Genomic DNA, 26,716 nt, shown 5'->3' on the forward strand with positions numbered 1-26,716 from the left:
GGACACCACTTCCATCACTCTCCTCTCACTCTTCAGGGCAATCCCAATTCCAACTCCATGTTGAGTCTGCCCATTCAAGAGGGCAAAAACTTCTCCTGGGAAGCAGGGGATTAAGGGCAGGGTAGCTGGGTTGAGTGGTCAGATTGAGTCTCATTTTCTATTTTTAAGATTTTTATTTATTTATTTATTTATTTGAGAGAGAGAGAAAGCAAGAGACAGAACACAAGCAGAGGGAGAAGCAGACCTCCTGCTGAGCAGGGCGTGGTCCCAGGACCCTAGGATCATGACCCAAGTCAAAGGCAGATGCTTAACCAACTGAGCTACCCAGGTTCCCCTCTTTTTTTATTTTTTATTTTTTATTTTTTATTTCTATAGTCTCATTTTCCACAGGAACCGGCCGTAAGACCTCCAGTAAGGCAAAAAACTCACACGAAGTAGAAAGTGCCCTTGGAAATCCATTCTGACACCCATGAAGAGCCACAAGCAGACACATCACTTCTCAGGAAATTCCAGCCAGCCAGCCTCTCCTTCAGGTTGGAAGACAGTTCTGTTGCTTCCGTGGAGCAGTGGAGGAAATCACTGACATTTAGGGCTATCCTGTACCAGGAAAACTTATCTCTGGGTGTGATAAGATGCTGGTGTGATATGAGGCCAGGAAAGGGCTGTCATGCATGGTCCCGTGTCACACTCAGTCCAGGCACGTGCTCGCTGATTAGAGGGCAGGAGACCCACCTGCCGCACTGTATCCTTACTACATTTCCCTTTCCCTCCCCATGCCCCGCTGCTGGGCTTGTACAGTTGACTTCATGGAAATTAAAGGGGTGCTCTGGAATCCGGGAATCCCCACCTTAATATTAGCCTCTCAACACAAAACTGTCAGTTTGAGTGTTGAAGCCCTGACCCACAGAAACTGTGAAATAATAAATGTTAGTGGTTAAGCTGCTGACTGTTGAGATAATTTGTTGTGCAGAATGCAAATACAAGAAGACAAATATGGAATATTAATACAAGGGAGTAGCGGGAGAGGCAGGCTAAGGAATGTGGACTTGATCCCTTACGGCAGCTTTTCCAGTGGGGAGTGGTGGGAGTGGGTCTGTCTTGTAGAAAGTTCTCCTGGTGGCCGAGGACATGCTGTGGGAGGGACGGGGCTGGCAAAGAGACCAGTTAGGGGACTCTGCAGTTGTCCAGGTGAAGAGGTATATGAAGATGATGTGGAGAGATGGTAAGAGGATTGGTGCAAAAGACCTTTCTGAGGGGCATTTGGTGGCTCAGTCCGTTGAGCTTCTTCTGCCTTTGCCTCAGGTCATGATCTTGGGGGTCTGGGATCGAGCCCCACATTGGGCTCCCTGCGCAGTGGGGAGTCTGTTTCTCCCTCTCCACCACTTGTGCTCACACACACACACACACACACACACTCTTTCTCTCAAACAAACAAATAAATAAAAATTTTTTAAAAATAGAGAGACCCTTCTAAGTAGAATGCTCGGAGCTTATGGATCAGCTGCCTACAGATAAAAATAATAAAAGCAATAATATTATTAATAATATTCACAGTGAACATTTATGGAAAACTCAATATGTACCAAGCACTACTGCAAGCCTCCTATATGTATTCACACGTCTAATGCTCACAGCAACCCGATGAGGTAGGTACTAATCTCCTTTTACAGATGAGGAAACTGAGGCACGGGGAGACTATGACCTGCCCAGTGCCACTTAGCTGGTAAGCTGCGGAGCCGGGGTTCAGACTTAGGCAGTTGTGCCTTTACCATCTCAAGGGACTTCCTCTGGAGGGATCAGAGAGGGAGAGAGGGAGGGAGAGGTGGGACAAGGGTGAGCTCTGAGGTTTCTAGCCTGGGCAACTGAGTGCAGCCTTGCCCTAAGTAGCGGCGGATGACTTGAAAGACATTCCTCTCACCAATTACCTACTAATTCCCCGAGTACTTCAGAGGAGCTGCTTAATGGGCTCAACTACAACCCAGCACGTGCAATGTACAATAACACCCGGATGTGGCACCAGGCCCCGCTTCTACCGCCCTCCAGTAAAAATAAATCTCTCTGTCCAAATATAGAGTGGTCAGAAGTGCCATGTTTTACAGGACAAGAGGCAGTTATTTGGCATTAAAAATAGATGAGTTTTGGCTTCCCTGCAGATCTGGGCAAGAGCACTGCTATTTCCAGATGGAAACCTGGGCGGATGGAGTTAGCTCCCCTCTGACTGACTCAGCTATTTAAAAAGCCTGAAGAGAAAATTACATCCCCTCTCTGGGCCTCAGTTTACTCATGCATAAAATGAAGCCATAAGGGGCGCCTGGGTGGCTCAGTCGGTTAAGCATCTGCCCTCTGCTCAGGTCATGATCCTGTGGTCCTGGGATCGTTCCCTACTCAGGGGGCAGCCTGCTTCTCCCTCTCCCTCTGCCACCCCACAACTCACACACTCTCTCTCTCTCAAATCAAGAAAATCAATAAACTATTTTAAAAAATGAAGAGGCCAGGGCACTTGGATGGCTCAGAGGGTTAAGCCTCTGCCTTCGGCTCAGGTCATGGTCTCAGGGTTCTGGAATCAAGCCCTGCATCTGGCTCTCTGCTCAGCGGGGAGCCTGCTTCCTCCCCACCCCTCTCTGCCTGCCTCTCTGCCTACTTGTGATCTCTGTCTGTCAAATAAATAAATAAAATCTTAAAAAAAAAAAAAAAAGAAGAAGAAGAGGCCAGGCACGGCAATTGACATGAAAGCTCCCACTATCTGTGAGGGTAGGAACTGGGGTCCAAAGCTGGCCCTTGGAGAGCAGAAGGCCTCCTAAATCACAGGGAGCCCGCACGGATAAGGCGACCTCGCCCTTCAGCTTGCAGTTCACTGCTCACAGGACCAGAAGTGGGGCTTTTTCCGAGGATTTTCAGAATTCTGTCAAGGGCTTTTAATGACCCTTTTGATTCAGACACCTTGTTAATCCACAAAGAAATGCAAGCCCCCCTCCAACCAGCACACCTCCTGAGATGCTGCCTTGATAAAAGGAAGCCAAAGACCAGCTAGACACAGGACAGGAGGATGGGCTGTAGAGGGGCTCCTAGGCATTTTTGGGGTCACCAAGGCTGCCCCCACTGAGGGCCTCTGCCCTTCCCCTCTGTTCTGCAGACGAGCGTTGCTGACACGTACTCATGGAAAAGCAGTAGGCTCAGAGAGGGGACATCATTTGCCCAAGATCGTTCAGCTGGTGGACACTGAAACCGGATCCAAATCTAAGTCTGGATTCAAAGCCCCGGTCTTTCCACCTCATGGGGCCTCTCCAGTGCTGCTAACTGTGAGGTCAGCACAGCTCCTCTCCACTCCCAGAGGGGACAGGAAGTCCTGACAAAAGCAGGGAGCCTAGGGCTAACTCAGAACAGCAGCTAGAAACTAGTCAGGAGTCTCTAATTCCCTAAGGGATCCCCTTGGAGTTTTATCACACCTTGAAAAAGAAAGACCAGCTTTGCTTTAAAAGTTTTATTAAAAATTGTACCAGTTGATGGGGGAGAATATACACACACATACATGCATGTGAAGAACAGAAAGCCAAATATTCTGTACAGGTTAATGGATCCCCATTCCCCTCCCTCTCTTTCCCTGTCTCTCTCCCAGAGGCAGAGTGCCTAGAACCCAGGACAGCTAATCTGGGCTGAACAAAATGCTACATTCTCACTGGGTCTCCCCCTCACAGCCCCTGTGGACCCAGGGAGGGGGTGGCCCGCTGGGCGATGCTCACAGAGCAGGGAGAGGCACTGGCTACCGGTGCAGTGACGGGGCGGGGAAGACCCGGCTGCTGGCTCCCAGCTCCCATGGCCTGTAAGGCGGGCTTATCTGTGGAAGAGCTTGGCTTTCTGTGCTATTCCTGTGAAGCTCCAAGTCCCCACAGGCTGAGGTGCCCCCTGCCCACAGTGTGCCCAGGAGGCTTCGAAGGGCTGACAAGTTAACCCCTTCCTGGACCAAGTCCAGCCAAGGTCCAGCATCCCACCAAGGACCTGCCTGTACCCAGAGGGCCTTGCAGCTTCTTGCAGCCTGGGCTGAATGCGGATTCCCAGAAGCCCTGCAGAGTAGTGGAGGCAGAAGTCGTTTTGTTTTTGCTGCTCTCCACTCTCCGTAGCCCCTCTTCATCAAGTCCACCAAATGACACAAGCTTGCCAGCTCTCAGTGTGCTTGCTCCTTGCTGACCAGGGCAGGCACAGTGGCTCTCCAGCCCCAACTGGAGGCCGTGGCTGGACCATCTCAAATAATACTGCCCACCCCCCACCCCCCACTGCCTTCTATGCCCAGGCTGGAATCACCCTTGGATGAGCCTGGGCCACTGGGGACAGTGAGACAGGTCAGTTGGGCCCCTCCGAGTGTTTGGAGAACGCCTGACATGTAAGCTCTGGAAACGGACTCACACCCCTCAGGGCTTGGGGAGGTCACTGGGAGGTGATCTTTCTCTCCCTTGCACTAAGCAAGGCCATGGGGACAGCTCTCCAGCAGCCAACATCTGAAGCAGGCAAAGGCAGAGAGGCCACCCCAGGTCCTCCAACTCACTAAGGGAGTCAGATGTCTGGCCTGCTTCTTCTACCAGCTTCCAGAAACTCTAGGGTTCTGAGTTAGAAGGGCTGAATATCAGGCTTCCTCCCTCCAGGGCTTTTCTATAATGAGAGGGAGGTTTCCAGCCCCTCACCCACCCCTCACCCTCAGCAAACCACAAAAACTCCACAAGTCTTCAGCTGGTTACAGGTCAGGAGCTGGGTCAGAGTCTCCCTCCCTCCAAATCTGATTCTCCACCCCCTAACTAGAGACGACCAAACTCTGGGGGATGGGGGATGAGGGGTGGGGGCTGGAGATGAGGGAAGGGGGCCCAGAGGGAGGGAATGTCTCCTGAGGCTGGACTTGAGGAATGTTCAGACCAAGTCACCAGGCAGAGGGGGAAGGGGCCAGTCTAGATCACTAGGCCAATTAAAACCAGCCAGCCAGGAGGAACCTCTCTCCTTCCAGGGGCTGTTTACCTCCTGTGTGTTTTGGGGGCAAGAGAGAAGGAGGGGGGTTTTAAATTGTGCCCCAGCTTGCTTAGGACAGTGAGTTAGTTCCTGGCTTCCCATAAGATGGAAACAGTGCAGTCAGATCACTGTCCACCTGGCCCCAGGCTCAGTGTTCAGGTGGGCTTGTCAAACTCTGGGCTCAGTTTCTTAGGGCAGGCCACAGGACATTTTACCTGGGCCTTCCAAGATCTCTGAAGCTGATGGCTTTGCCTCTGCATTGAGGCCCCGGACCATATATTTGTTCTCTCACTCAGCTCCAGTGGGAAGTTCGCTAAGTGGGGTTCAAAGTGGCTAGCAGAAATCATCCTGGTTTTCTTGTGTGCCATTGGGAATACACCAGCAACCTGCCTGTCACTGCCTTGGTCCAGAAGAGGGGAAAAAACGGCACATGTCCAATGCACATCCGAAAACAGAGTGGAGACACGCAAAGAAGGCTGGATTTCACAACGGTCAGCGTGTCCCGGAGCTGGTCTTCACCTGTTCCCTGGGCTCCTCCTTGTAAGCAGGAACCCTTCTTCTTAGCAGACAAACCATGGTATATACCCTGAGAATAGAATTCTAGCCAAGAAGAGGTAATACCTCCAGAACATCCAAACAGAAGAAAACAAAGGCTAAAGTACAGTCTGAGGTCCTGCATCTCAGGGCCACTGGGAGCCCATATGGCACCTTTGTGCAAATTAGGAAAGGCACCCCTTCTTCTGAGCAGACATAGCCCCAAACTAGGGCATATAGCCTGGAGGGTAGAGCATGAGCTGAATTTTAGCTTCCATTACCTTCTTCTGCAGGTGCCCTTATGCAGTGAACAACCTGCCCAACTGTACATCCAGTAGATGAATGCTTCCTGAAGACCTCCTCTCTATAGAACTGAAGAAGCTTGGGCTTGTTTAGATTTGAGAGTCTACTTGGACTCCTCTGATTTCCTTGGGTAGCCCTGAGGTCTTCTCTGCCCATGGAAGCCACCTTTTCTTTGGGCCTTGCTTCATGTTAGCACCAATGTTACCTTTTCTTACATAGGCAAAAATTATAATTTAATTTCAAAGTGTCTGGTTAACAGATTCCCTGTGTCTTTTCAGATTCCCCGCATCTGCTATCACAGCTGCCGGCTTTGCTGCTTTCAATTCTCTCTATTAGTGCCATAGCAGGTTGAGAAGGGAAGTTCAGAGGCAGCTATGAGTCCACTGAGCTCCGGAGCACGCCCTTCTGGCCTCCCTGGAAGCTGAAGGAAGCCAGGAAATGTGTACCCAGCTTTGATGATTCCACACTCTAACCACTGTCTGTCACTCTAAAAGACACGTTTCAGCTGACAAAGCCATGGAGCTGGCTTCTTCCTGTATCCCACTAGGTATGGAAAAGGAATGGGGAGAAGTGGGAGGAGGTATGTTGTTTCCAAGGAAGCCAAGGGCTCTGGGTTCCTCTCAGGCTGATTTTCACAAGTGGGATGGCCCCTACGTTCCCCAGCCCCGCTGTAATCCTGCCCTTCGTGCCCCAGAGTGCGCAGATAGAGGGGAGGAAACCAGTTTGTTGGCTGGGTCTTTTGAAAGAAGAGCTGACGAAGGCACAAGCTGCTAGTTATGGCATGTTCCTTGGCTATTTGGCTCATCCGTCGTGGATACCCAACCATCCTCAGGCAGCCAGAGGTAGCAGGGGTCCAGCACCTCGGGCCCAACGCTGGGCCTCTGAGCGGGAGCAAGTAAGATTCGAGGCCTACCCAGAAGTTTGGTTCATTTTGCGGCACATTTGAGGGGTCCTTGGAGAAACCCAACCCTCCCTGAGGTCTGCTGGAGATGACAGGGGCTGGGCCAGAATCCCTGAGCCCTTGGGGCTGGCACTGGCTGGGCCAAAGGAGAACCCAGATATGGAGCTGGCTGACTGGCCTTGTGGAAGTTGCCATGCTCAGCTGGAAAGCCCCTGGCCGAGGCCCTGGGGAATGAAAGCAGTGTGACTGGCAGATCTCGGGCCCGTCCATGGTAGAAGGCTGATAGCGTTGGCGGGACCAGGAGTCTAATCCAGTCTCCTATTTCTTAACCAAGCCGCTGTGGGAAAAGTACATCCACTGGCTGGAGAACATCACTACCTGGTTATCTTTAACAACCACTCACTGAAGACTCGACTTGTCAGAGCCCTTGGGAGGTCCCACACCACAGACCCATCAGCCTCCGCTTCAACAGTGTTTGACAAAGGCCCTCATTCCTGGTCGAGGTCCTGAATGGGGAAAGAAGTCCCGTGTAGGGTATGTCTTATGTACACGGAAGAGAAACTTGGCAAATGCAAATACAAAACAGCAACAATCAACTTCACAAGACAGAGTGTCAGTCCTCGACGACGTCCTTCCTATGGTGCCCTGGACAAAGAGGGCGGCCCAGCCTCACCTGGGACCCACCCCGTTCCTGTTCTCATCTGCGTTCAAAGCAAGGTTGTGTAGGAAGAGAAGGATCTGCCACCACACCCGATTTTGGTTTTGCTGGTGCTGAAAAGGCAAAAAAAAAAAAGAAGTTAATTCCTAAAAGTAGCCTGTAGCCTCCACAACTCCCAAGTCCTTATCATTCCCAATAAAAGTTTAGATGGAGGTTGTCTGGGGGGAACACTTTAATCCTATCAGGACAGCAAACTGGGGAGAGGAGGGGGGAATCGGAGTAGGGGGTTGATGAGAAGAGTGGTGATGAGGGAGAGATAGTTGAGTTCTCCAAAAACAATGGCAGTTTTTTGTTTTTGTTTTTGTTTTTTTATATAGAGACTTTTATTTTTATTGCTTTTAAAAGATAACTTCATAGCAAAAATAATAACAATGTATTATGGTTTTTTGTTTTGTTTTGTTTTAATAATTTTTTTTATTTTTTATAAACATATATTTTTATCCCCAGGGGTCCGGGTCTGCGAATCGACAGGTTTACACACTTCACAGCACTCACCATAGCACATACCCTCCCCATATCCATACCCCCACCCCCCTCTCCCAACCCCCTCCCCCCATCAACCCTCAGTTTGTTTTGTGAGATTAAGAGTCACTTATGGTTTGTCTCCCTCCCAATCCCATCTTGTTTCATTTACTCTTCTCCTACCCCCTCAACCCCCCATGTTGCATCTCCTCTCCCTCATATCAGGGATCTTGCCATTTGCGAAGACGTGGATGGAACTAGAGGGTATCATGCTTAGCGAAATAAGTCAATCGGAGAAAGACAACAATGGCAGTTTTAACATTAAAAAGAAAAGACCAGGCTCTTTATGCACTGTGCACAAGAGGATTAAACTTTTTCCCCTGCTTGCTGGATTTTCCAGAGTTTAGCCAAGTGCTGCTTTTAATCAGATTGGCTCCTGAGCCCCTCAAACCTCAGCTGCATGAACAACAAACTTTCTTCAGAAAGAAAGAGAAGAGGTGCCCCCCTCACTCCCCCAACTCCAAAGTAACACAGAGAACAAGGGGGAAAGAGGGGGAGCCTCCATCTGCAAGTGATTTGACACTGTGAAGGTCAAAGGGTTAATCTTCAATTTAAACCACACTGCTGAGGCAGCAAAAATCTGATTTCATCCAGTGCAAACACACGCATACACAGAGACACACACACACACTTGTGCGCCCGCCCTCTCTCCCTTCCCAGCATCTCCAGCTTGCTGCTGCCCTTTTTATAGCTGCTCTTGACAGTAAGCCATAAATAATCCCTCTTGGAGCACTTTCCTACTGACTGGAGCCAATTAAACGTTAAGCAAGAACATACTTGAAAACAAAACAAAAACAAAGAATGCACACTACTCTCTGGAGGTTATCCCAGGTCCTACTGTCAGGCAGGGAAGCTGGGGGCAAAGGTCAGGGGTCAGGGGCTCACAGGACTGGGGCTGGGGCCCCGCCCACACAGGTACCCTTTCCCAGGGGCCAGTGGAGCCCCTCCTCCCTCCACCAGAGAGGACTGGGGTGCTGGAAGAGGCGGTCTTTGTTCTTTCTTTGTCTGCCAGGGTAGGAGGACTGCATTGGGGCCCTCTCCACGGGGTCCTCAGTGGATAGGGGAATAAAAAGCCAGCGTGCCGGAAGAAGCCAGCACGGGCTGGACCGGGCTCACTGCAGCTCCCGGTGAACTGACAGCAGAGCTGGGCCCTCCTTGTGTTCTCTTTAACCAGTGCCCCAGCCCCTGCCTCTCTGATGAAGAGGACAGGCTAAGTCAGGGGCAGAATGAAATGAGCTCATGTCGCCTGCACCCTTGGAGCTTTGTGGGGGCAGCTGGCCTTGGCCTCCTGGACTTTGCCCCAGGAAACCGTGCTGGTTCTGTGTTCCTGCCCCCCCCCCCAATTCCCTGCTGGCCTTGGGCCACTAAGGGGGGAGAGGTGACCTGCAGACTGAGGCTGACGTCAGGGCCCTGCTGAGGCAGGTGAACAGAGTGCCCCTCTCTGTCTGGGGCAACAGCGAGCCCCTAGCCCCTGAGGAAGGGAGGCTGGAAAACCACCCAGAAAGCTGGAGCCCAGGCCACTGCCAGGAGGGGAAATCGGGGTGTGCCACAGAGGAGTCCTGGCAGACTGTGGCAGGAGACTGATGGCTTCCTTGTGTTTTGTAAACAAAGATGAGTAAAAAGAGGAAAGACAGTCGGCTTAACAAAATCTGGTTAGAGTAAAGCAGCGTGAAAAAGGACTCAGCTGCAAAACCTGAAGGCTCTCAGACCTGCCTGCAGCAGCTGGGCAGGGCACCCCTCCTCCTGCTTCCCACCCCCAGCTGCTGCCCAGGACAGGTGCAAAGGTCCTGTGGCGGAAAATCCAGGAAAAGATTGGTCCCTGGAGAGGCCCATCTGCTGGAATTCCATGTCTTCTCAGGTGCTTGTTTGAAAAGACCAAGCAACAATAAATAACAACCGCAATCATACAAGAATAGTAACACTGAGTGTGCCAGGCTCTGTTCTGAGTGTTCTACATCCTTGCTTCTCAAAGTGGGGTCCGTGGACCAGCAGCCTTGCCATCCCCTGGGAACTTACTAGAAATGAAGATCTACTGAATCGGAATGTGCATTTTTAACAAGATCCCAAAGTGACTTGGAGACATATTAAACTCGTTTGGCCATTCTCAACAGCCCTATGAGATTGTTTTATACCATCATCCCCATTTTACAGATGAGAACATTGAAAGAGTACAATAAATCAGCTACAAGGCTACCAAGTGGCAGGGACTGGATGAATTCCAACCTGGTCCTAGAGCAATGGCTTTACCCATTATCATTATTCTCTGAATGCCACCATACACCTTTCTTTATGCCAAAGCAGACCCTCTCTCCTCCCCTTCTCTAAATTGCATCAAAATAGCCCAATAGCCAAGGAAGGGAGATCATAATTCTATAATTTGTGGCCTGGGCCAATCCCACTTCTGGTTTTGTTGGGAGACAAAGGCAAGCCACACAGGCCCACCGTTGGGAAGGACCCAAGCCCCATGCATCTGTCTGTGACAGGCCTTGGGGTGCATGGATCAGCAAGGAAGGCTCCCTGGGCCGGGAATCAGAGGACCTGGCTGTAGGCAGGGGCTTCCCACCATCCTGATTGTGAGTCCTCACTTCCCTTATAGGAGAAATGCAGGCACGGTATGAGATCAGTTGTTCCCAAACCTGACCACGTCACAGAATCTGCTGACATGCTATTATAAATATGGAGTCCCAGGGTTCCACCCAGACCAACTGCGTCAGAATCTCCGGGGAAGCAGCCCAGGAATTTGTACGTTGAACAAATGCTCTGGGTGACATTTAAAATTTTTATCTGTTTATTTATTTTTAAGGTTTTCTTTTTTTAAAGTAATTTCTACACCTACAGTGGGGCTCGAACTCACAATCCAGAGATCAAGAGTCACACGCTCCACTGACTGAGACAGCCAGGCGCCCCAGGGTGCCATTTTAAAAATCAGAAGTAACATTCATGGTATATTTTAGTCATCAAAGTAATACATGTTAACAGTAGAAAAATTGGAAAACACAAGAAATGAGAGAGAAGAAAATAAAATCACTTGTGATCCTATAGCCTAGAGGAAAACATTTCATGACTGGGTCTTTTTTTTTTTTTCCTCAGTCTCTTTCAATCTCTTCCCATCAGAATGATGACTTGGCCAAGCCCGAGGTAAACCCTGCCCAGGTGGTTCTGAGGCAGCCAGGCCACAGACAGGCATTTGGAAACCACTGAGGTGCTTCCCAACCCTAAGGTTTGTAAAGTGAAGTCTGTCATCCACAATTACCCTCAGGATTACAACTCCGAGCTCCAATGGCTAAATCCAGCCAGCCTACTGGAGGGTCTGGCTGTGCCGGGAGACCAGGCTGTCCCATCAGGAGTCAAGCTGGCTGTGCGGCAGCCACGAGACCAGCAAGCACACAGCCTGGTTGGTAACTGGTCCTCAGCCTTAGGAGCCCCTGCTCTGGGCACAAGCAGATGCCACATAAATTCCACTCAGCCTTCTCTTGCCACAGGGCAGCCCCCAAAAGGCCCTCTTCCTCAACCAAGCTGCCTCATACCAAAACTATCAACAAATGTCCTGATTACGAGGAACAACAATAAATACAATATTGAAAAAAAAAAATTAAACAAAAGGGCCTGACCAGAAAGGAAAGAAAAAGGACATGAAGGGAGGTCGATGAGAGAAACAGTAAGGAGGAAGGAAATCAACATTCAGTGAAAAGGATGAGGTACACAAAGACACCCAATTGCCATGGAACATGGATGCTTCTAGCAGAAGGTGCAGAGGAACGGGGAAGGAGGAGAGAAGCAGGAAAGAGTAGGCTTGGCCTCTGATGCTTAGGTGCTTGGCAAAGCACAGGGCACAGAACCTGAGCTCAGGGAGTGCAAACCCCCAGAGCAGTGGCCAGCTCTCCTAGACTCAGCTTGAGCAGCCTTCTAAGTCTGGGAAACTGCAACAAGTGGGGGTTCTAGGAATGCACAGTCAGGGTGCCCTTCGGGATCAGGAGGTTGAGGTACAGGGGATAGGAAATTGCTGGGAATTGAAGGTTACACCAGAAGGCCTCCAACTGAGAGCTGAGAGGGTAGGACCAAGGCATAGGGGGAAAAATAGAGGTGAATGCCCCAAGAGAATGGGATCCGACATGGTGGATAAGAATATCCTCTTCATGGGCGCCTGGGTGCCTCAGTCATTAAGCGCCTGCCTTCGACTCAGGTCATGACCTCGGGATGTTGGGATCAAGCCCTGAGTAGGACTCCCTGCTCAGTGGGAGGCCTGCTTCTCCCTCTCCCACTTCCCCTGCTTGTGTTCCCTCTCTCACTGATTCTGTCAAACAAATAAATAAAATCTTAAAAAAAAAAAAAAAGAGTATCCTCTTCAGTTAAGAGAGCATAGACAGAGACCTCAGGCTCTTCTTTCTCCATCCCAGTTTCTTGCTATGGTCAGGGCACAAAGGTGATCCAGCTAACAAGGGCTCGAGTCACCCCTACTGTGTACAAGGCATGGCAACTGAATACACAGTCACACGTCCTGTGTAACGGGGAGCATGCAAGGGTACACAGTAGGTACTCATCAAGTGTACACTGAGCCAACTACAGAAAAGTCAGCCCTGCAAGATAACCCACTTGTCTAAGGCCAACAACGACTGACGTCTGGCCAGGTCTAAGGATGTACTTGATGTGATAGGATCGGCCTCTTGCCTAGGGAGAGGCCCAACTAGTAAAAGGCTTTTTTTCTTCTTCTTTTTCTTTTCTTTTCTTTCTTTCTTTTCTTTTTTTTTTTTTTTTTAAGAGCTGGCTGTGGTGTCTGACAAGGTTGGATTACACAAATCAAACTCTGTTTCATCCCACGTGGCCTCTACCCTCAGCACAAAGAGTGTTCCCTCCCTTCACTGGATAAGAATCTCCCTCTGCCTTTCTCCCCTTGGATCCAATTCACACCCTCTGGGGGCTTTTGTGTGTCACCCATGTTCCAGATGCTCCAGCGAAAGCTAATTCACCCCCGAAGAACTAGAGCAAAGAGCAAGCCTATACTGTAGCTAGGCTTAAAAAGATCCCTGCCAGTTTACCAAAAAAAGACAGCAATTTATAATATTTCATACCTTCCTATCTTCCTATTTCCCTTCACAAACATCTGGAACACAGGAAGTACACGTTCTGTCGATCCCATTGTACAGATGGGGAGGAAATATTCCCCCAAGCACGTTAGATGGGCGGGGGGAGGTTATTCTGACTTCTGACTCCAGAGTTAGGTTTTTCCAGCAAAGTGTTACAGTGTGTTCATTCACATCATGGCAAGTAGCTCTAACTTTTCAAAGAGAATAGCCACTGAGCCACTCCCCTACTATGTTTAAAGACATTGTTTCCAGATCATTAACTATTTAGTAAGGATGCTGTAGACCAGAAAAAAATAAACCTTCCAGAGGCAGAGCTAACCGAAAATCAAACAGAAATAAAGCAAAACTGCTCTGAAATTATAACTTCAGATCATGTTCTGAAACTACACCTGGTTTCTTTCAAATGAAGAATTTCCTATCCCCTGTTCTGCAGGGAGTTGTTTTCCCGCCTCTTTCCCTTAGCCATCATAGTCCAAACCCACCCTGGCCGAGGCTGAGGGAGAAAGCCTCGCCACGCCACCGAGAACAGGAACACAGAGATAAGAGAGACATCAGGAAAATTCCACTTGAAAGAAGTTGAGAAGATGTTTTTGTTCAATTCAGCAAGCTCTTATCAAGCACCCAAATAAGCACTTTTATCAAGGACCCAAGCTAAGACTCACGAAGGATACAAAGAGGAGCAAGATGTCAACTGTCCTCAATTATCTTACAGTCTGAACGGAAGACAACAAGAGCACAGAAGTAAGTTTTATGGGAGATAGAGGCAGGTCAGGGCAGTAGTGGGTGCTCCCTCATGCTCCTATCTTCCGGGGGGGGGGGGGGTGCCTGGAAGCAGAGACAGGTTGTGGGAAGACCACAGTTTGAGGATCAGTCAGATCCACATGGCTCTTAGCATAGCCACTTAGAACCTAACTTGGCCATGCTGTCTCCTCTGTGTGCCTCAGTGTCCTACAAAATGGGGATAACAGGATCCAGAGGCACGAGATTACTGTGGTGATCTAATGAGAGACATTCATGTAAAGCAATGTGTCTGGTTACGGTGAAGAGCAGATCACTTCCCATGGGGAGGACAAGGAAACCTGTGCCCCACTTAACCTCACTGAGCACTTCCCTCAACATCTTCTCCCTCAGAGCGCCTGCCCCAGGAGTGCTAACTTCTAAACAGACTTATAAAGTCCTGGGGAAATCCCTGACTTTTCACTCTGAGATGGGCCAAGACAGCTAGAGGCTGTTGGGCTTAGAATTCCAGGCTGCCAAGCTGAGCAACGGATTCTGAAACTCACAGAGCAGCATCTTGTGTTCAGTGGCCCACTGGAAGGCTTCTTTCTGACCCAGATGCTAGAGGAACAAGTGATGTGGCAAAATGGAAAAGAAAAAAAATATATCCCTGGCCAAGAGCTTCCTCAGGGCAGCCAGCAGTGCTAACAGGACCCGGAGGCCACTGGCTGCCATGATGGTAACACCCATCTCTTTCTCAGGGAAGAAAGGGTAGCTCAGGGCTGGCTGGGTGTCAGTGGAAGACAGGAGGGTTTCCTCTAATGCAACTGCAGGCCACTGGCTCCAGCCACGGGGGCTGGGAGACAGGGCTGTGTGCACCAACCATACCCCCAGAGCCTCTGGAGGCTAGAACTCCTGGGGCCCTTCCCCAACTTCCCACAGGGATGGCTCTGGCTCCTTCAGCCTGACAACTGCTCCATTGAGCTACTGGACAACTTCTTCAGAACTCAGGAAGGAATCCTGGTGTGTGTGCTCTGGTGGAAGGTAAAGGAGACAGGAGATTGAGGAGCAGCAGATCTGCGGGGCTCCAAGACTGTGGAAAAGGAGCCCCCAAAGCTCTGACTCCCAAACTGGGGCCTTGGCAGCTGGCTGTTCTTGTCCTGCCCGGGGCCAGTTCCCTAGGCAGGACAAGGTAAGCTAAGCATGGACGAAGGCTGGACCCTCCTCCCTACCACATATACTGACTGTTCTCATTCTGGTCATGGAACATGCCCTCTCAGTTACCAGACACGATCAAAAGACAAACCAGAAGGTTTTCTTCATCCTTCTTTTCTAGTGCCTCTCTCACTCCTCCTCCCATCACCCCCCCTTCTCCCCTAAGGAGAAAGAAAAAAAAACCAAAACCCACTCCCATCCCCAAGGCCTAGCTTGGTGAGGAGAGAATGAACTATCTGGAACTACAAGGCCCTTCTCCTGGAAGAGAGAGTAGTCAGGTGCAAAGTTGTGTGGGGAACTCGGCCTCCAGTCAGCCACGCTGATGACTCAGAAGCTAAATATAGTGAGCGATATAAACAGAGCCAGCCACAGAGCAAACACAGGGCCCCCAAGCCCCGGCCTGGCTCTCACGCACAGCGGCCCTCCACAGCCCCTCCCCCAGCCTCATTCTTCCCCAGGCACCCTCCTAGGTAGATCTCCCACTGCTGGAACAGAGGCTGGCCCCACAGGGACCTTCTCACTCTGAGGTGAATCTCTGGGGCTCCTGCCCAGGGCTGCCACTTCTAGGGCCTGAACAACCTCATTAGCCACAGTCTGAGCCCCCAAAACCACTCAGCAACAAGGAGGGGAGCCCAAAGGGTCAGGAAGCAGTCAAGGGCCCCCTAAACAAAGGATCCAGGCTGTTGGCAGATGTAAACACCACTCTGGGTACAACTTCCAAGCAAGTTCCCTAAGAACTATAAAGGCAGGTCCAAGCAAAATCCTAAAATCATCTTTTGGCACATTTCTCCAAGCATTAAGCTGCCCACACCTTAATAGTTATATATATTATAATCTCTACTGGGCTTTTATATCTGCTCTGCTAGGTAACTATTAGAAATCGAGGCTCAAAGAAGTTAAATGATTTGCCTGTAGACAGAGAACTCATAAGTGACCAGAGGTGGAAATTTAAACCCAGATCTGCCTTTAAGTCTAGGATCTTTTCTGTGATATTGCCACAAAAAATAGTTTTTCGTGAGTGGCTAACATTTTCCTCAGATTTCATTTTCCAGAAAGTCTAATTACTACTCAGGGAATTTCCAAATCTGACTATTCAGAATGAAGCCACTCCTGGTCCAAGTGAAAAAGTCATTTCCAACTCAAAGAATTCCAATGTTCTTGTAGCTTTGCTCACTCAATGGTCTATAGTGGCTTTTTTTTTTTTTTTTTTTTTTTTTTTTTTAGGATTCTTGGCTTTTTAACATTGCCCCATCAATTTCAAAATGGTGCCATTGGGATAGGAGACATTTCTAAGAGGAGGGGATAGCAGCTACTGTCCATTCTTAGGCCCATGTTGGAGAAGACCATGGCAAGGGGAATGGAGTTTCTACTAGAACCCACACCTTCTGACCCGAGCAACCCAGAAACACAGTGAGGAAGCAAACTTGCACCTGCTCTTCACTGTAGAAGCTGGACAGACACAGAAATACCAGGGTGCCTTCACAGAGCCTGAGTGAAGGTAGGCTGTGATCAGCAGATCACCACAGGTCACCCGCTGCAGAGGAACAAAGAGGAGAACATTCCAGGGGCATCTGGGTGGCTCAGTCAGTTGAGTGTCCGACTCTTGATTTCGGCTCAGATCATGATCTCGGGTCATGAGACTGAGCCCTACATTGGGCTTGGCGCCCAGAGCAGAGTCTGCTTGTCTCTCTCCCTCCACCACTGCCCCTCCACTCTTTCTCTCTCTAAAATAAACAAATAAAATGTACATATTAAAAAAAGAGAGGAACATTCCATTCCCAACCCCGTCAAGGAAAGATGGGGCGTGTGACCAGGTTGGGAAGGGCTTTTATCTCAAAGCATCCAGCCTCTGACTCTCTTACTGCTTTGGAGACCCACAGAGCCAACAAAAAGCACCTCACGGACATTGATCTTCTGCCTTCAAATTCTTGCCTTTCCATCCAGAGGAGCCAGCCTGAACTGATCACTAAGTATGTGGTTGGCAAAAAATTGAGGTCCAACATCCAGTGGTATCTGCAACATTTTGAATTGGGGTCATGCTGGTGTACTCGGTTTGCCATAATGCCATCCTACAATGCACTACCCCATCACAGTACCCCCCACCCCCTCGGCTCCATATCTCCTAGGAAGAAGTTTTCCCCTGACACAGAAAAAGAGTAACTGAGGTCCGTAACTAGGGACCAAAAGCAGACACTCACACTCCCTACAGGACTCAGGGACCAATGGCCATTGTCTGGCCCTGGGACACCATCCCAGGTCTGAGGAGAAAGGAAATAGCCAAGCCCTCTCAACACCTTACTGGCTCTTAGGTGTGTTTCCTGGCTCCCTAAACTCGGCCTCTAACGACAGGGGATGACCATCCTTCTTTAAGGAGAAATATACAAGGCCAAGGCCCACAAGTGAACAGCTTGGACACCGATTTCTCTGTGCATGGCAGGTGGAGGGGAGCTCAGGCAAGGCAGTGCTGCTAAGAAGCAGCCTCATGGGAAGCGTGGGAAATGCACAGTGAACAGATAAGAACAAATATGAGGGATGATCAGGCTTCCAAATAGACAATAGGAGACCCACATTAAAGAATACCTACTGTGTTACACCTGGAACTTTCAGTGGTATTTTCTCACTTAATCTTCACAATAATGTTCTGGGGTGTTAGCTCTAATTTACAGAGAAGGAGTAGAGTTCACAAGGTCAAGTGCCTTCCTGATGGCTAGTGGGTGGTAGAGCTGGTGTTTAAAACTGGGCTTTTGGACTTTGGACTCAAAGTCTAGAGACTTAATCCTAAACCACTTTCTTCCTAGCACCTTGGTGTCCCTGCCTGCAGAGGAAGGGACTAGGAAAAGAAAAGAAAAGGATATAGGAGCCACAACAGTACCTTCTAGATATGAAATATTAGACTGTGGTTTATGTCATAATCAGGGTCAGAAAATGACTCACTTCTTAAAGCTAGCTGCTGAAAGTTCCTCTGCGTGCCAGAGACCTGTGGCCATTATCCTAGCCCTTCCTGCAGCATGAGCTCCTGTAGAAGGTCTGTGAGCAGGGTTAGTGGGGAGGACAGGGTTAAAAGCAAGAGGATTCCACAGACATGGGGCGCCTGGGTGGCTCAGTGGGTTGAGCCGCTGCCTTCGGCTCGGGTCGTGATCTCAGGGTCCTGGGATCGAGTCCCACATCGGGCTCTCTGCTCAGCGGGAAGCCTGCTTCCCTCTCTCTCTCTCTCTGCCTGCCTCTCCGTCTGCTTGTGATCTCTCTCTGTCAAATAAATAAATAAAATCTTAAAAAAAAAAAAAAAAAAAAAAGAGGATTCCACAGACAAAAAGCCTGGTTCTCTGTAATGGAAAATTTGGGAAAACCGGCTCTGGGCTAGAAAGGCTTAGCCAACAGGCCTCCTGAGACTGTGAGACAGGAGTAGACAGCAGGCAGGAGGGTAAGGGACAGAGGGACACAGGGAACTCAGGAGCCAGCAGGGGTGAGGTGTAGACCACCACAGGGGAGATTCTCTGTGCTTCTCCTTTGGCTGCTGCTCTGCCCCTCCTCCCAGGCTGGGATAGCTCTAGCTGATAGCTTGAAAGATACCCTCAAAAAGGGAGCCCGGGACTGGGAAATGGTGCCAAGCAGCAAAGAACAGGTCAGCTCTTCAGATGAGGGCTGCCTCCTCCCATTCAGGACTGAGTCATCAAGAAAGGGTGCTGGGCTATGTTCTAGTCCTGTCTTCCCAGCCTGCTCCCAAGCCTACGGAGGGCTCACCAATGGATGTACGAATATTCTGGGAAACAACTGTTGAGAGAGATCAGGTCTACTGGGAATGACAGCCCTCTAGATGGATCTGGGAGAACCACAGCCACTGTGCCCTCCAGCAGCTCCAACATGGGGACTGGAAGCTTTGAGCTGGTCTCAGCCATAGGCCTGTACAACCAGGCTAGAGTGAATGGGGGAGGGAGGAGGCCAAGAGACGGAAATCCAGAATCAGTGAGCCCACACATGGAATGAAGAGGAGACTCGAAGCCAAGTTTCCAGAAAACAATCAAAGGAGGGACTAGGGACTGGAGTGAGGGGCCAACGGAGGAAGCTAGGCTGCCTTATCACCTAAGAATAGGGCCCCCCTCTCTTCCAGATCACTAAGGGACTGGGAGAGCCAGCCAGGACCAGGTCTAGCCCCAGATTTCCCTCAGAACTCCTTGGCAGAAGGCGCTAACCATATGTAACCCCCAATCGTCTGTTCTCAGGTGGCCAAAAGATAACTTCTCTCTCCCTTGGCATTGGCAATGGTTTGGCCTTTTAGTCAAACCCATCTGATCACCTAAAGTTACCCATCTAAACTCAGGGTCTGCCCAATCGTGATGAGTTATTCATTCTCTTGACTCTAGACACATACACACAAACACACAGCCCACTAGCCAGGACAGCCGCCGAGGCAGGGATTATGTTCCTCTCCAGCTTTGCTCCTGTGGTGGTTGTCCAAGCACGGATTCAGCCTTGGGCCCCTCTCCCTGCCTTGGCAGCCATCCAGAAAGCCAGCCCAGAGAGGAGGGGTTAAGTGCCCAGAGGCTGGCCCAGACAGAGGCTGGCTGCAGAGTGGGGCAGCCTCCAGCCGTGGCACGGAGGGCTCCCCCAGCACGAGCCTGCCAGCCGCCGCCTTTGTTGATGGACTGCCACATGCTCAGTGGACATGCGATGCTCCACCCCGGCGGGGCCAGTGCCAGGCTGCCGGCCAAGCGCCTGGCCGCCAATCTGGAGAGACTATCCGAGGTACTGCTCTCCAGAGTCCCAGGTCCCAGTTCCCAGACAGAGACAATGAGGAGCAGCCTCCCCAGCTGGAAAGTGTCAGGTTACAACCGGTTCCACCACTTTCCCCCATTCAGGCCCATCCCTCAGCCTTGGTTGGCCTTGGTTACCCGGTTCCCACCACACCTCAAGTCAGGCACCCCACCCCCCCAACTGTCCGACTGTCTGTCTGCACTGCAGCAGCCTGAAAATCTTCCCCTTGGGTCTGAGAGGGACAGTCTCCCAACCTGGCCTCAAGCAGACACACCGTGTCACACAAGGCTGGCTGCAGAAAGCCACCCCGTTTCCCCAGGAGAGATGGTAGCGCTTCCTGACAAACCGCTGGACAAACCGCTCTTAGGAAGCCTGAGCTCAGAGAGGGCAGAGAACCAACTTGGAGCTCAGAGATAGCAAGAGTGCTCAGCCAATTGGGCCCAGCTGGTTCATGGGACTCACAGTGGCCAAGGCCAAAACTCTGGCACCATCTCCATGGGGCCTGGCAGAGACCGAGTTGCTGAGGCAGGTCCTAACCCCCAGCCCCAGCAGACTCTCCCCCCCACCCCGCCCCAAGCCCCCATGCCTACTTGCTGCATGTGAAGCCGATGGAACTGGTCTGCAATGCACTGAAGCTTTCGGGCAATCTGTACCTCTGCTCGATGCTGCCACTGCCCTTCAGGGGGCTGGTCCCCGAGGGGCAAGCCTGCAGGAAAGCTGGCAGGGAGAGGGAGCCGGTAGCCAGCGTTGCCTGCAAAGACAGAGGGCCCACATCTCAGTGTTCTCCACAACTGCACCATCCACCCCGTGTCTACCACTCCTGGCTGAGGCCTGGGGGGCCTGAGGCCTTGATCAGACACACTTCCAGACGTGGACAGCCCGACCTGCCTGCTGCCCAAGCATCTAAAAGCCGATGCTCAAAGGGAGGGAAAGGTCCTAGCTTTCTCCACTCCCAGGAAGGGCCAGGGCAAAAGGACTACTATGTGTGCGGGAGCCCGCCAGCCTTCTGTCTTTATTTACCAAACTATGCTGGACCACAATTTATTTTTCATGCAGTAGCAGGTTGAAGCTCTTCTCTGGAAAAGCTCTGGAGGCAGCTCTCCAGAGTTCCTGGGTTGAGCAAAGCAAGACAGGAGAAAGAGAAAACCAAAATGTGCCTTCAATTTTTCCTCCTGGCTGGTCCCAGGTCCTGAAGCTCTGGGCAGTGGTGCTAAAACTAGGGAGAGAAAACTCCTCAGACCCACTGGGTAACCAAGTTCCTCTCTGGAGGAGCCCCAGGCCAGACCACAAGACCTCGAGACCAGCGCTGCGCCCTACCCAAGTGCTGGCAAGTGAGCTGCCGCTAGGGGTGCCCGCCCACCTCCTCCTTCTGTTCCCTCTTCCCTGCAGCCCGCCGTATCCATCTTCCCCGCCTCCCCAAAGAATTACTGGGCAGCTCCCTTGGGAATAACTGCAGCGTCTCCTTGATAGGCTCCCTCAGACCTAGCAAGACAGCCTCCGAACCTTTCCCCTCCCTCCATAAGCTATTGTGCTAAAAGAAGAAAGCGGACTGAGTGTCTGACCCTGTTCCATCACCAGAGGAGGGCACGTTACTCATAAAACAAACCACTTAAGCCCACAAATGAAGGGGTCTTGTCTGATTGAGCCTTGCAAACTGTCCTTGTGCTGGCATTGAGCCCCAGCAAGCCCAACCTTTCTCTAGTTCCCCTTCCAAGCACAGAAAGTCCCAAGTGACACCTTCTGCCTTCAGGAACCTTCCCTTCCAGAAAGGGCTGGGTTTTTCCCTTCAGTGTCATCAGCGAGTCATAGATCCCCCAACCTTCTCTGGGGCCACATTGGCCAATGTATGGAAGACATATCACTCCCAGGAACACAAAAAGATGTCAAGCCCAAGGCTAGGTACCCTCTCTCCAACCCCAAAAGACACCATGGCCCCAAAGATCCCTGCAGAAAGGGACAAAAAGGCAGAAATGATGGCATCGCCACTTGCCTTTCTTGGTGCCCGAGGAGCACAGGTGAAAAGCAATACCAAGCAGAGAAGCAGAGTGACAAGAGTCGAGGAATCCATAGCCCCTGTTGTTCAATTTGGGGAAGGAAATAACAAAGTGCAGGTCTGAGGAGGGGAAGTCCCCTCTTTTCCCCCAGTCTCTATGGGAGGAGTCTTGAGGCTAAGAGCACTCACCATAAAAGAGTCGCTGGGGTTCTTCGGTCACCCCACAAGGCAGCATGACACCCTGACTCGGGGAGGCTGGACTGAGGGTCTGGGTGGCCTTGTCCTCCTGGCTGGTGGGTCGAAGCCCAGGGCCACAGCAGTGGGTGAGAGGGAAGAGATGCAGACGGCTAAGGGGGAAGTCCAGCTGGCTCTGGGCAAACAGGTCAGCAGAGAGCAAGCTCCCAGGCTGGGTCCCCGGCTCCCCATCCTCTGGCTGGAACACGTCGTCCTCCAGGTCCTCCACACACTGAGGTGGCTCCATCTCCCCTGTTAGGGTGCAAGGCGGGCCTCTGGGATGCTGCTCCTCCCTGGGCCAAGCCTGAAGGATTCTCCTCCCCTTTCTTCTTTCCTGCTTCCCCTTCTTATCTGGGGAAGCGGGGCCAGGTACTGAGGACAGACAACCGGTGATAAAGAACTACCATGGCCTCACTGTCCAAGGGTGCGCCATACCTCAGCCCTGGGCCCTCCCAGAGCCACCCCCCCCACACCGCCTGGGCCTTTTCTTCTGACCCAGGCTGGTTCAGGTCACGAAGTCTAACTGCTGTTGACTCTGAGCAATAGCAGGGGTATGATCAACTGCTCCAAGCATGCAGGACACCTGGGGAAATGTCAACAAGACTAGACCCTGTGAGTGGCTGTGGGAGGGCAGAGGGTGCTGTGACGGGCAGTACACACCACGCTCACAACACCCCCCCCCCAACACACACACATACTCACTCACTCACTTCCCTGAAGAGTAACCACCCAAGCTCTCATCTCCGTCTGAGCTGAGCTCTGGCTGGGCAGCAAAAAAACAAAAGCCAGCAATCCTAGGGCTGCTGGGGTTCCCTCCAAACCCACTAAGCCCCGCCCAGCTGCCCATCTACTCTGGTCTCCACCCCCTGCTTGCTCAACACAACAAACAGGCTCCACGGTGTGGTAAGCGTGTGTCCTGGGAGAGAGGGCAGAAAGACCCAAGTTAGTCACTGCCCTCCCAGCACAGCAGCAGCTTGGCCTACAGGGGAGGTCCAACACCAGGCAGTGAGGCCAGCCTCCCCCAGCTCAGCCTACTCACTAGGGCCCATGACTTCAATCTTCTTTCCCCACAGCCTACCATTCCTGTCAGCGCTGAACCTGAGACTGGTATAACCTTCCTCACAGAAGGAAGTGAAATTCAGCCCTCTTTCTGTGACCTCACTCACTGCCTCTATACTACTCAGGTTGTCGAGAGGAGTTTCTTGGTGATAAAGAAGTTCCTCTTGCTCTACCTGACGGCTTTTGGAAATATGAGCTGGGAGCCACCCAGCATCTTGAGCTCCCAACACAGCTATACACACACACACACACACACACACACACACACACACACACTCTGTTACGGTCCCTGGGGCAACAGAAGCAGCAGCTACCTGAATGGTTAAGGATATAGAGATACTGTTTGTCACTGCCAGATTCAATTAGAGAGCCCATGGGAATTCTGTCTCCCAGTCCCTTGCCTTTGAAGAACAGGCCAAATGGTCTGTGGGTTGGTAAAGTACTTAAAGGAATCTCACTTAAATTCAGAATCTTGGCTTCCCTAAATTCGAGCTGTCTCTGAGGTGCTTGCTTCAACCCTCTCTCCATCCCAACAAGCTTTCTCTGATCCCATCTCTCCCCTCTTCCCTGGTGAGTGAGGAGACGCTGGCTGGGATGGCAAAACAGGCACATGGTGTTCTTTGGAAAGTGTTTCCCAAAAGAGGGGAGGAGATCTTCAGCTCATCAGCACCAGGAAACGAAGTTTCCGGTTAAAAGGACCAAGTGCTGTCTTGCCAGTTACCTGGCAGGGGCTCCCCTCCTGCCCTTCAGCCTCTTCTCTGCAAGGTGGCAATCCCAGACTAAAAAGGGGCCCACCAAAGCGAATCACAAGCAGCAGTCATTGTCTTGGTTTTTCCTTTGAAGCCTGTCACCTCCCCCTCCCCCTCCCAGCAAAGCCCCAAAGTTCAGCCCTTGCCTGGACTGGACTGGACTGTGGGGGAAATGTAGCCATAGGGTGTGTCTCTGCAAGCCCTGGGGACCCTACCCATTCTCCACAGGAACTGCAGGTGGCTCTTCTGTAGGTGGGAGCCTTCCAAGGGGTCCTGGGCAAAGTCAAAGGTAAACTGGGGTAGGGTAAGGAGACCCTCTTCTCCCCTTTGCCTGAGCTGAGGAGGTCACGTCCAAACTGGTAGGAGGAGCACACTTCTTGAGAGCACAGCCTGGGAAGGCTTTATTCCTAGCAAGGGGAACCAAAGCCCGCTGGAGCCATTCCAGCCCCCAATGGCTGTAACAAGGATGCTGAACTTAAGACTCCTCCTCCCAGGAGAAGACAGGAGCCAGGCACTCTGAACCTCTATAGGAGTTAAAATCTGGGAACGCACACATACATTCATACACACGCACCCACACGACACACAGCAGACCTGGGTGACTCCAGGAGAGAGTCTCAGCCTCCGAATCGTGATGCCAGGGCTCCGTGCCAGGGTCCAGCGTGACGAGCACTCAGGGGCTTGGCGCCCAGACGCAATTGGGAAGGAGGGAAAGAGCCCAGCTGTTAAGGAGAGGAGCCTTCAGACTCCGCAGGGAGGCTGGCCGCCCCACAACTCCCTGTCCTACCCCAAAGTCAGATCCAGAGGCCCGGCCGTTCTCGGGAGCCCAGGTCTGCTCAGCAGTGAACCACAGGTTCCCCTGCCCACCTGGACCCAACTCCTTGCTGTCTGAAATGCTGCTACCCCCAAGTTCCCTCGTGGAGCAGCGCACCTAGATGAGGGTTCTGCACCCCGTTCCCGCACCCCAGCGCTCCAGTCCTTCATGGTCACCCCAGACGCCCGCAGCCCAACCCTTCCCGGGCCCCCATGCGCAGCACGACTCCTCTCCCCACTTCTCCGAGGAGCTGCGATCCAACTCCGCCCGGTCCCCGGCCTCCCGCGCGCTCACCGGACTGAGGCGGGTGGCGGGAGGCGCGGGCAGGGGCGGCGGCGGCAGCTGGCTGGCTGGCGCGGGAGGAGGCCACTGTGCACCGCGCGGTATTGTTTCCAAAATACGCCCGTTCGGGGCATCCCGCAAACAGCTGATGAGGCCCCGCCTCCGGCGCGTCACGCCCACGGCTGGCCAATGGCGAGTGGAGCCCCAAGTCCCGGGCTGGGTGGCTGCCAGGGACGGTCACGAATGTACGAACCTTCCCTTGGAAACGTTGCAAGGGGCCGAGCGAAATTCCGGCTCCCGTCAGAAACGCAATTGGTGCGCCATAGTCCGCGCAGATTCTGTTCCTAATGCAAGCTCGGGAAGCGGCCGAGAGTCCCTGAGTCCTATTAGAAGGGAGAGAGGGGGCGCCAAAGTGACTTTTGTCTTCTCTTTCTCCGGAATGGACTGAATAATTACGGAGCGTCCAGAACGGGAGGGGAGGAGGAGTCCGGAAGCATTTAGACGCGGCTGGCGGCGTCCACCGAGTGCAAGGTGCGGGCCCTTGGGGATCCCGGCCTGGTGGCAAAGCACCCTCCCGCCTGCTTAGCGCGTCAGAAATAAACTCCATGCGCAAATCTGTAGGAAGCATAAGAACACGTGCGTCTGGCGCTGTTACTGAGCGACATTCAGATCAAACACATCCGAAGGGAATCTCATGTCCTCTTCTTGAGTGGGCGTGGACACTTACAGAATAAGTATCTGGCTTAGGAAAGGAAAGATAAAAAATGCAGGGGCTGCTTGAGCAGCTGACACCCATCCTGTTTATGGCAGCATCCAGAGATGTGTCCCGCAGATCGCGTACTATCAGTAAGGGAGTCTCCAGGCCATTTCACAAACATTTACTGAATACCTACACTGTGCCAGGTACTGGGTTAGGAGCCCAAAACCCGGTGCCTGTCCTCAGAGAGCTTACAGTTTCCTCCCGGAGGAGGACTTGAAAATAACGGAATGCCGAATGCCTCATGAAATGTGTTAATTCTTAGGAACAATGACCGCTGGAAGGTGGAGAAAAATTGGGAACGCATTCCTTTGGGGAGAGCTTCAGGGAGATCGCTTTTGAGTTGGGCCTTGAAGGATACGGGAATTTTTCAATAAGGAAGACCAGATAAAGCAGCCCAGGCCAGGGGCAGCAGAATAAAGAGCTGAACTGGACAATCTGTCTTAGGAGCAGGGCAGGCTGGAGGAGCGGTCTTTGGGTGCACCCCAGGATTTGGGAAGGGTGGGCATGAACAGGTGGATTCAGGTCTGAATACATAGGTGTTCCTGCAATGCCAGGCTGGAGAATCCGTACTGGAGGCAAAAGGGAGCCAGCAAAGATTTTTATAGAAGATGAGCTGCAAGGCTGCGTTTTAGGAAAGAGAAAAGAAGCCAGAAATCAATGAGAGCACGCCAGTCCCTGCAACAGACTAGGTGGTCAATGATGGGCCTGACCCCAGGGATTGTAGAGACAGACATTCCTCTGACCACCGAACTGCTTTCTCTGGTTGTAAACTCAGACAGATTTAAGTTAAGTGGACCTGGGGCTCTTAGCCCAGAGGAACCTGAAGTCTCCTTGCACCTTTCCCCCTACCCATTCTTTCCTTAGCTCCCTCAAAGTGCACCTGAAAGAGAGCCAACCAGGCATATAGAGGGCTGGGGTTAGTAGGGCAGGAAAACACTATCTCCAAAGTCCAGAGAAGAGGGAAAAGGGAAAGAGGTGAGAGTCAAGGTTGGCCAGCAGCCCAGTTCCCCAGGAGTTGACGGATGTCCAGAAAGGAGGTATATTATTTTACCAGGAGACTTGGCCAAGAGGGAGTGTCACCAGGTCA

At 51.7% G+C, this 26,716-nt stretch overlaps 1 protein-coding gene across 1 annotated transcript; it reads right to left on the bottom strand.

Annotated features, from left to right (window-relative positions):
- Nucleotides 1-3,466: 3,466 nt before the first annotated feature.
- On the bottom strand, nt 3,467-25,003 carry BMF (Bcl2 modifying factor). The gene is given in 7 exon segments (XM_047737821.1): nt 3,467-7,501; nt 20,329-20,489; nt 21,921-22,217; nt 24,368-24,448; nt 24,451-24,495; nt 24,882-24,937; nt 24,939-25,003. Coding segments are annotated over 7 exon segments (807 nt in total). The 3' UTR covers nt 3,467-7,399.
- Nucleotides 25,004-26,716: the final 1,713 nt, after the last annotated feature.

Source organism: Lutra lutra, chromosome 7, assembly GCF_902655055.1.
Source record: "Lutra lutra chromosome 7, mLutLut1.2, whole genome shotgun sequence".
Lineage (NCBI taxonomy): Eukaryota > Metazoa > Chordata > Mammalia > Carnivora > Mustelidae > Lutra > Lutra lutra.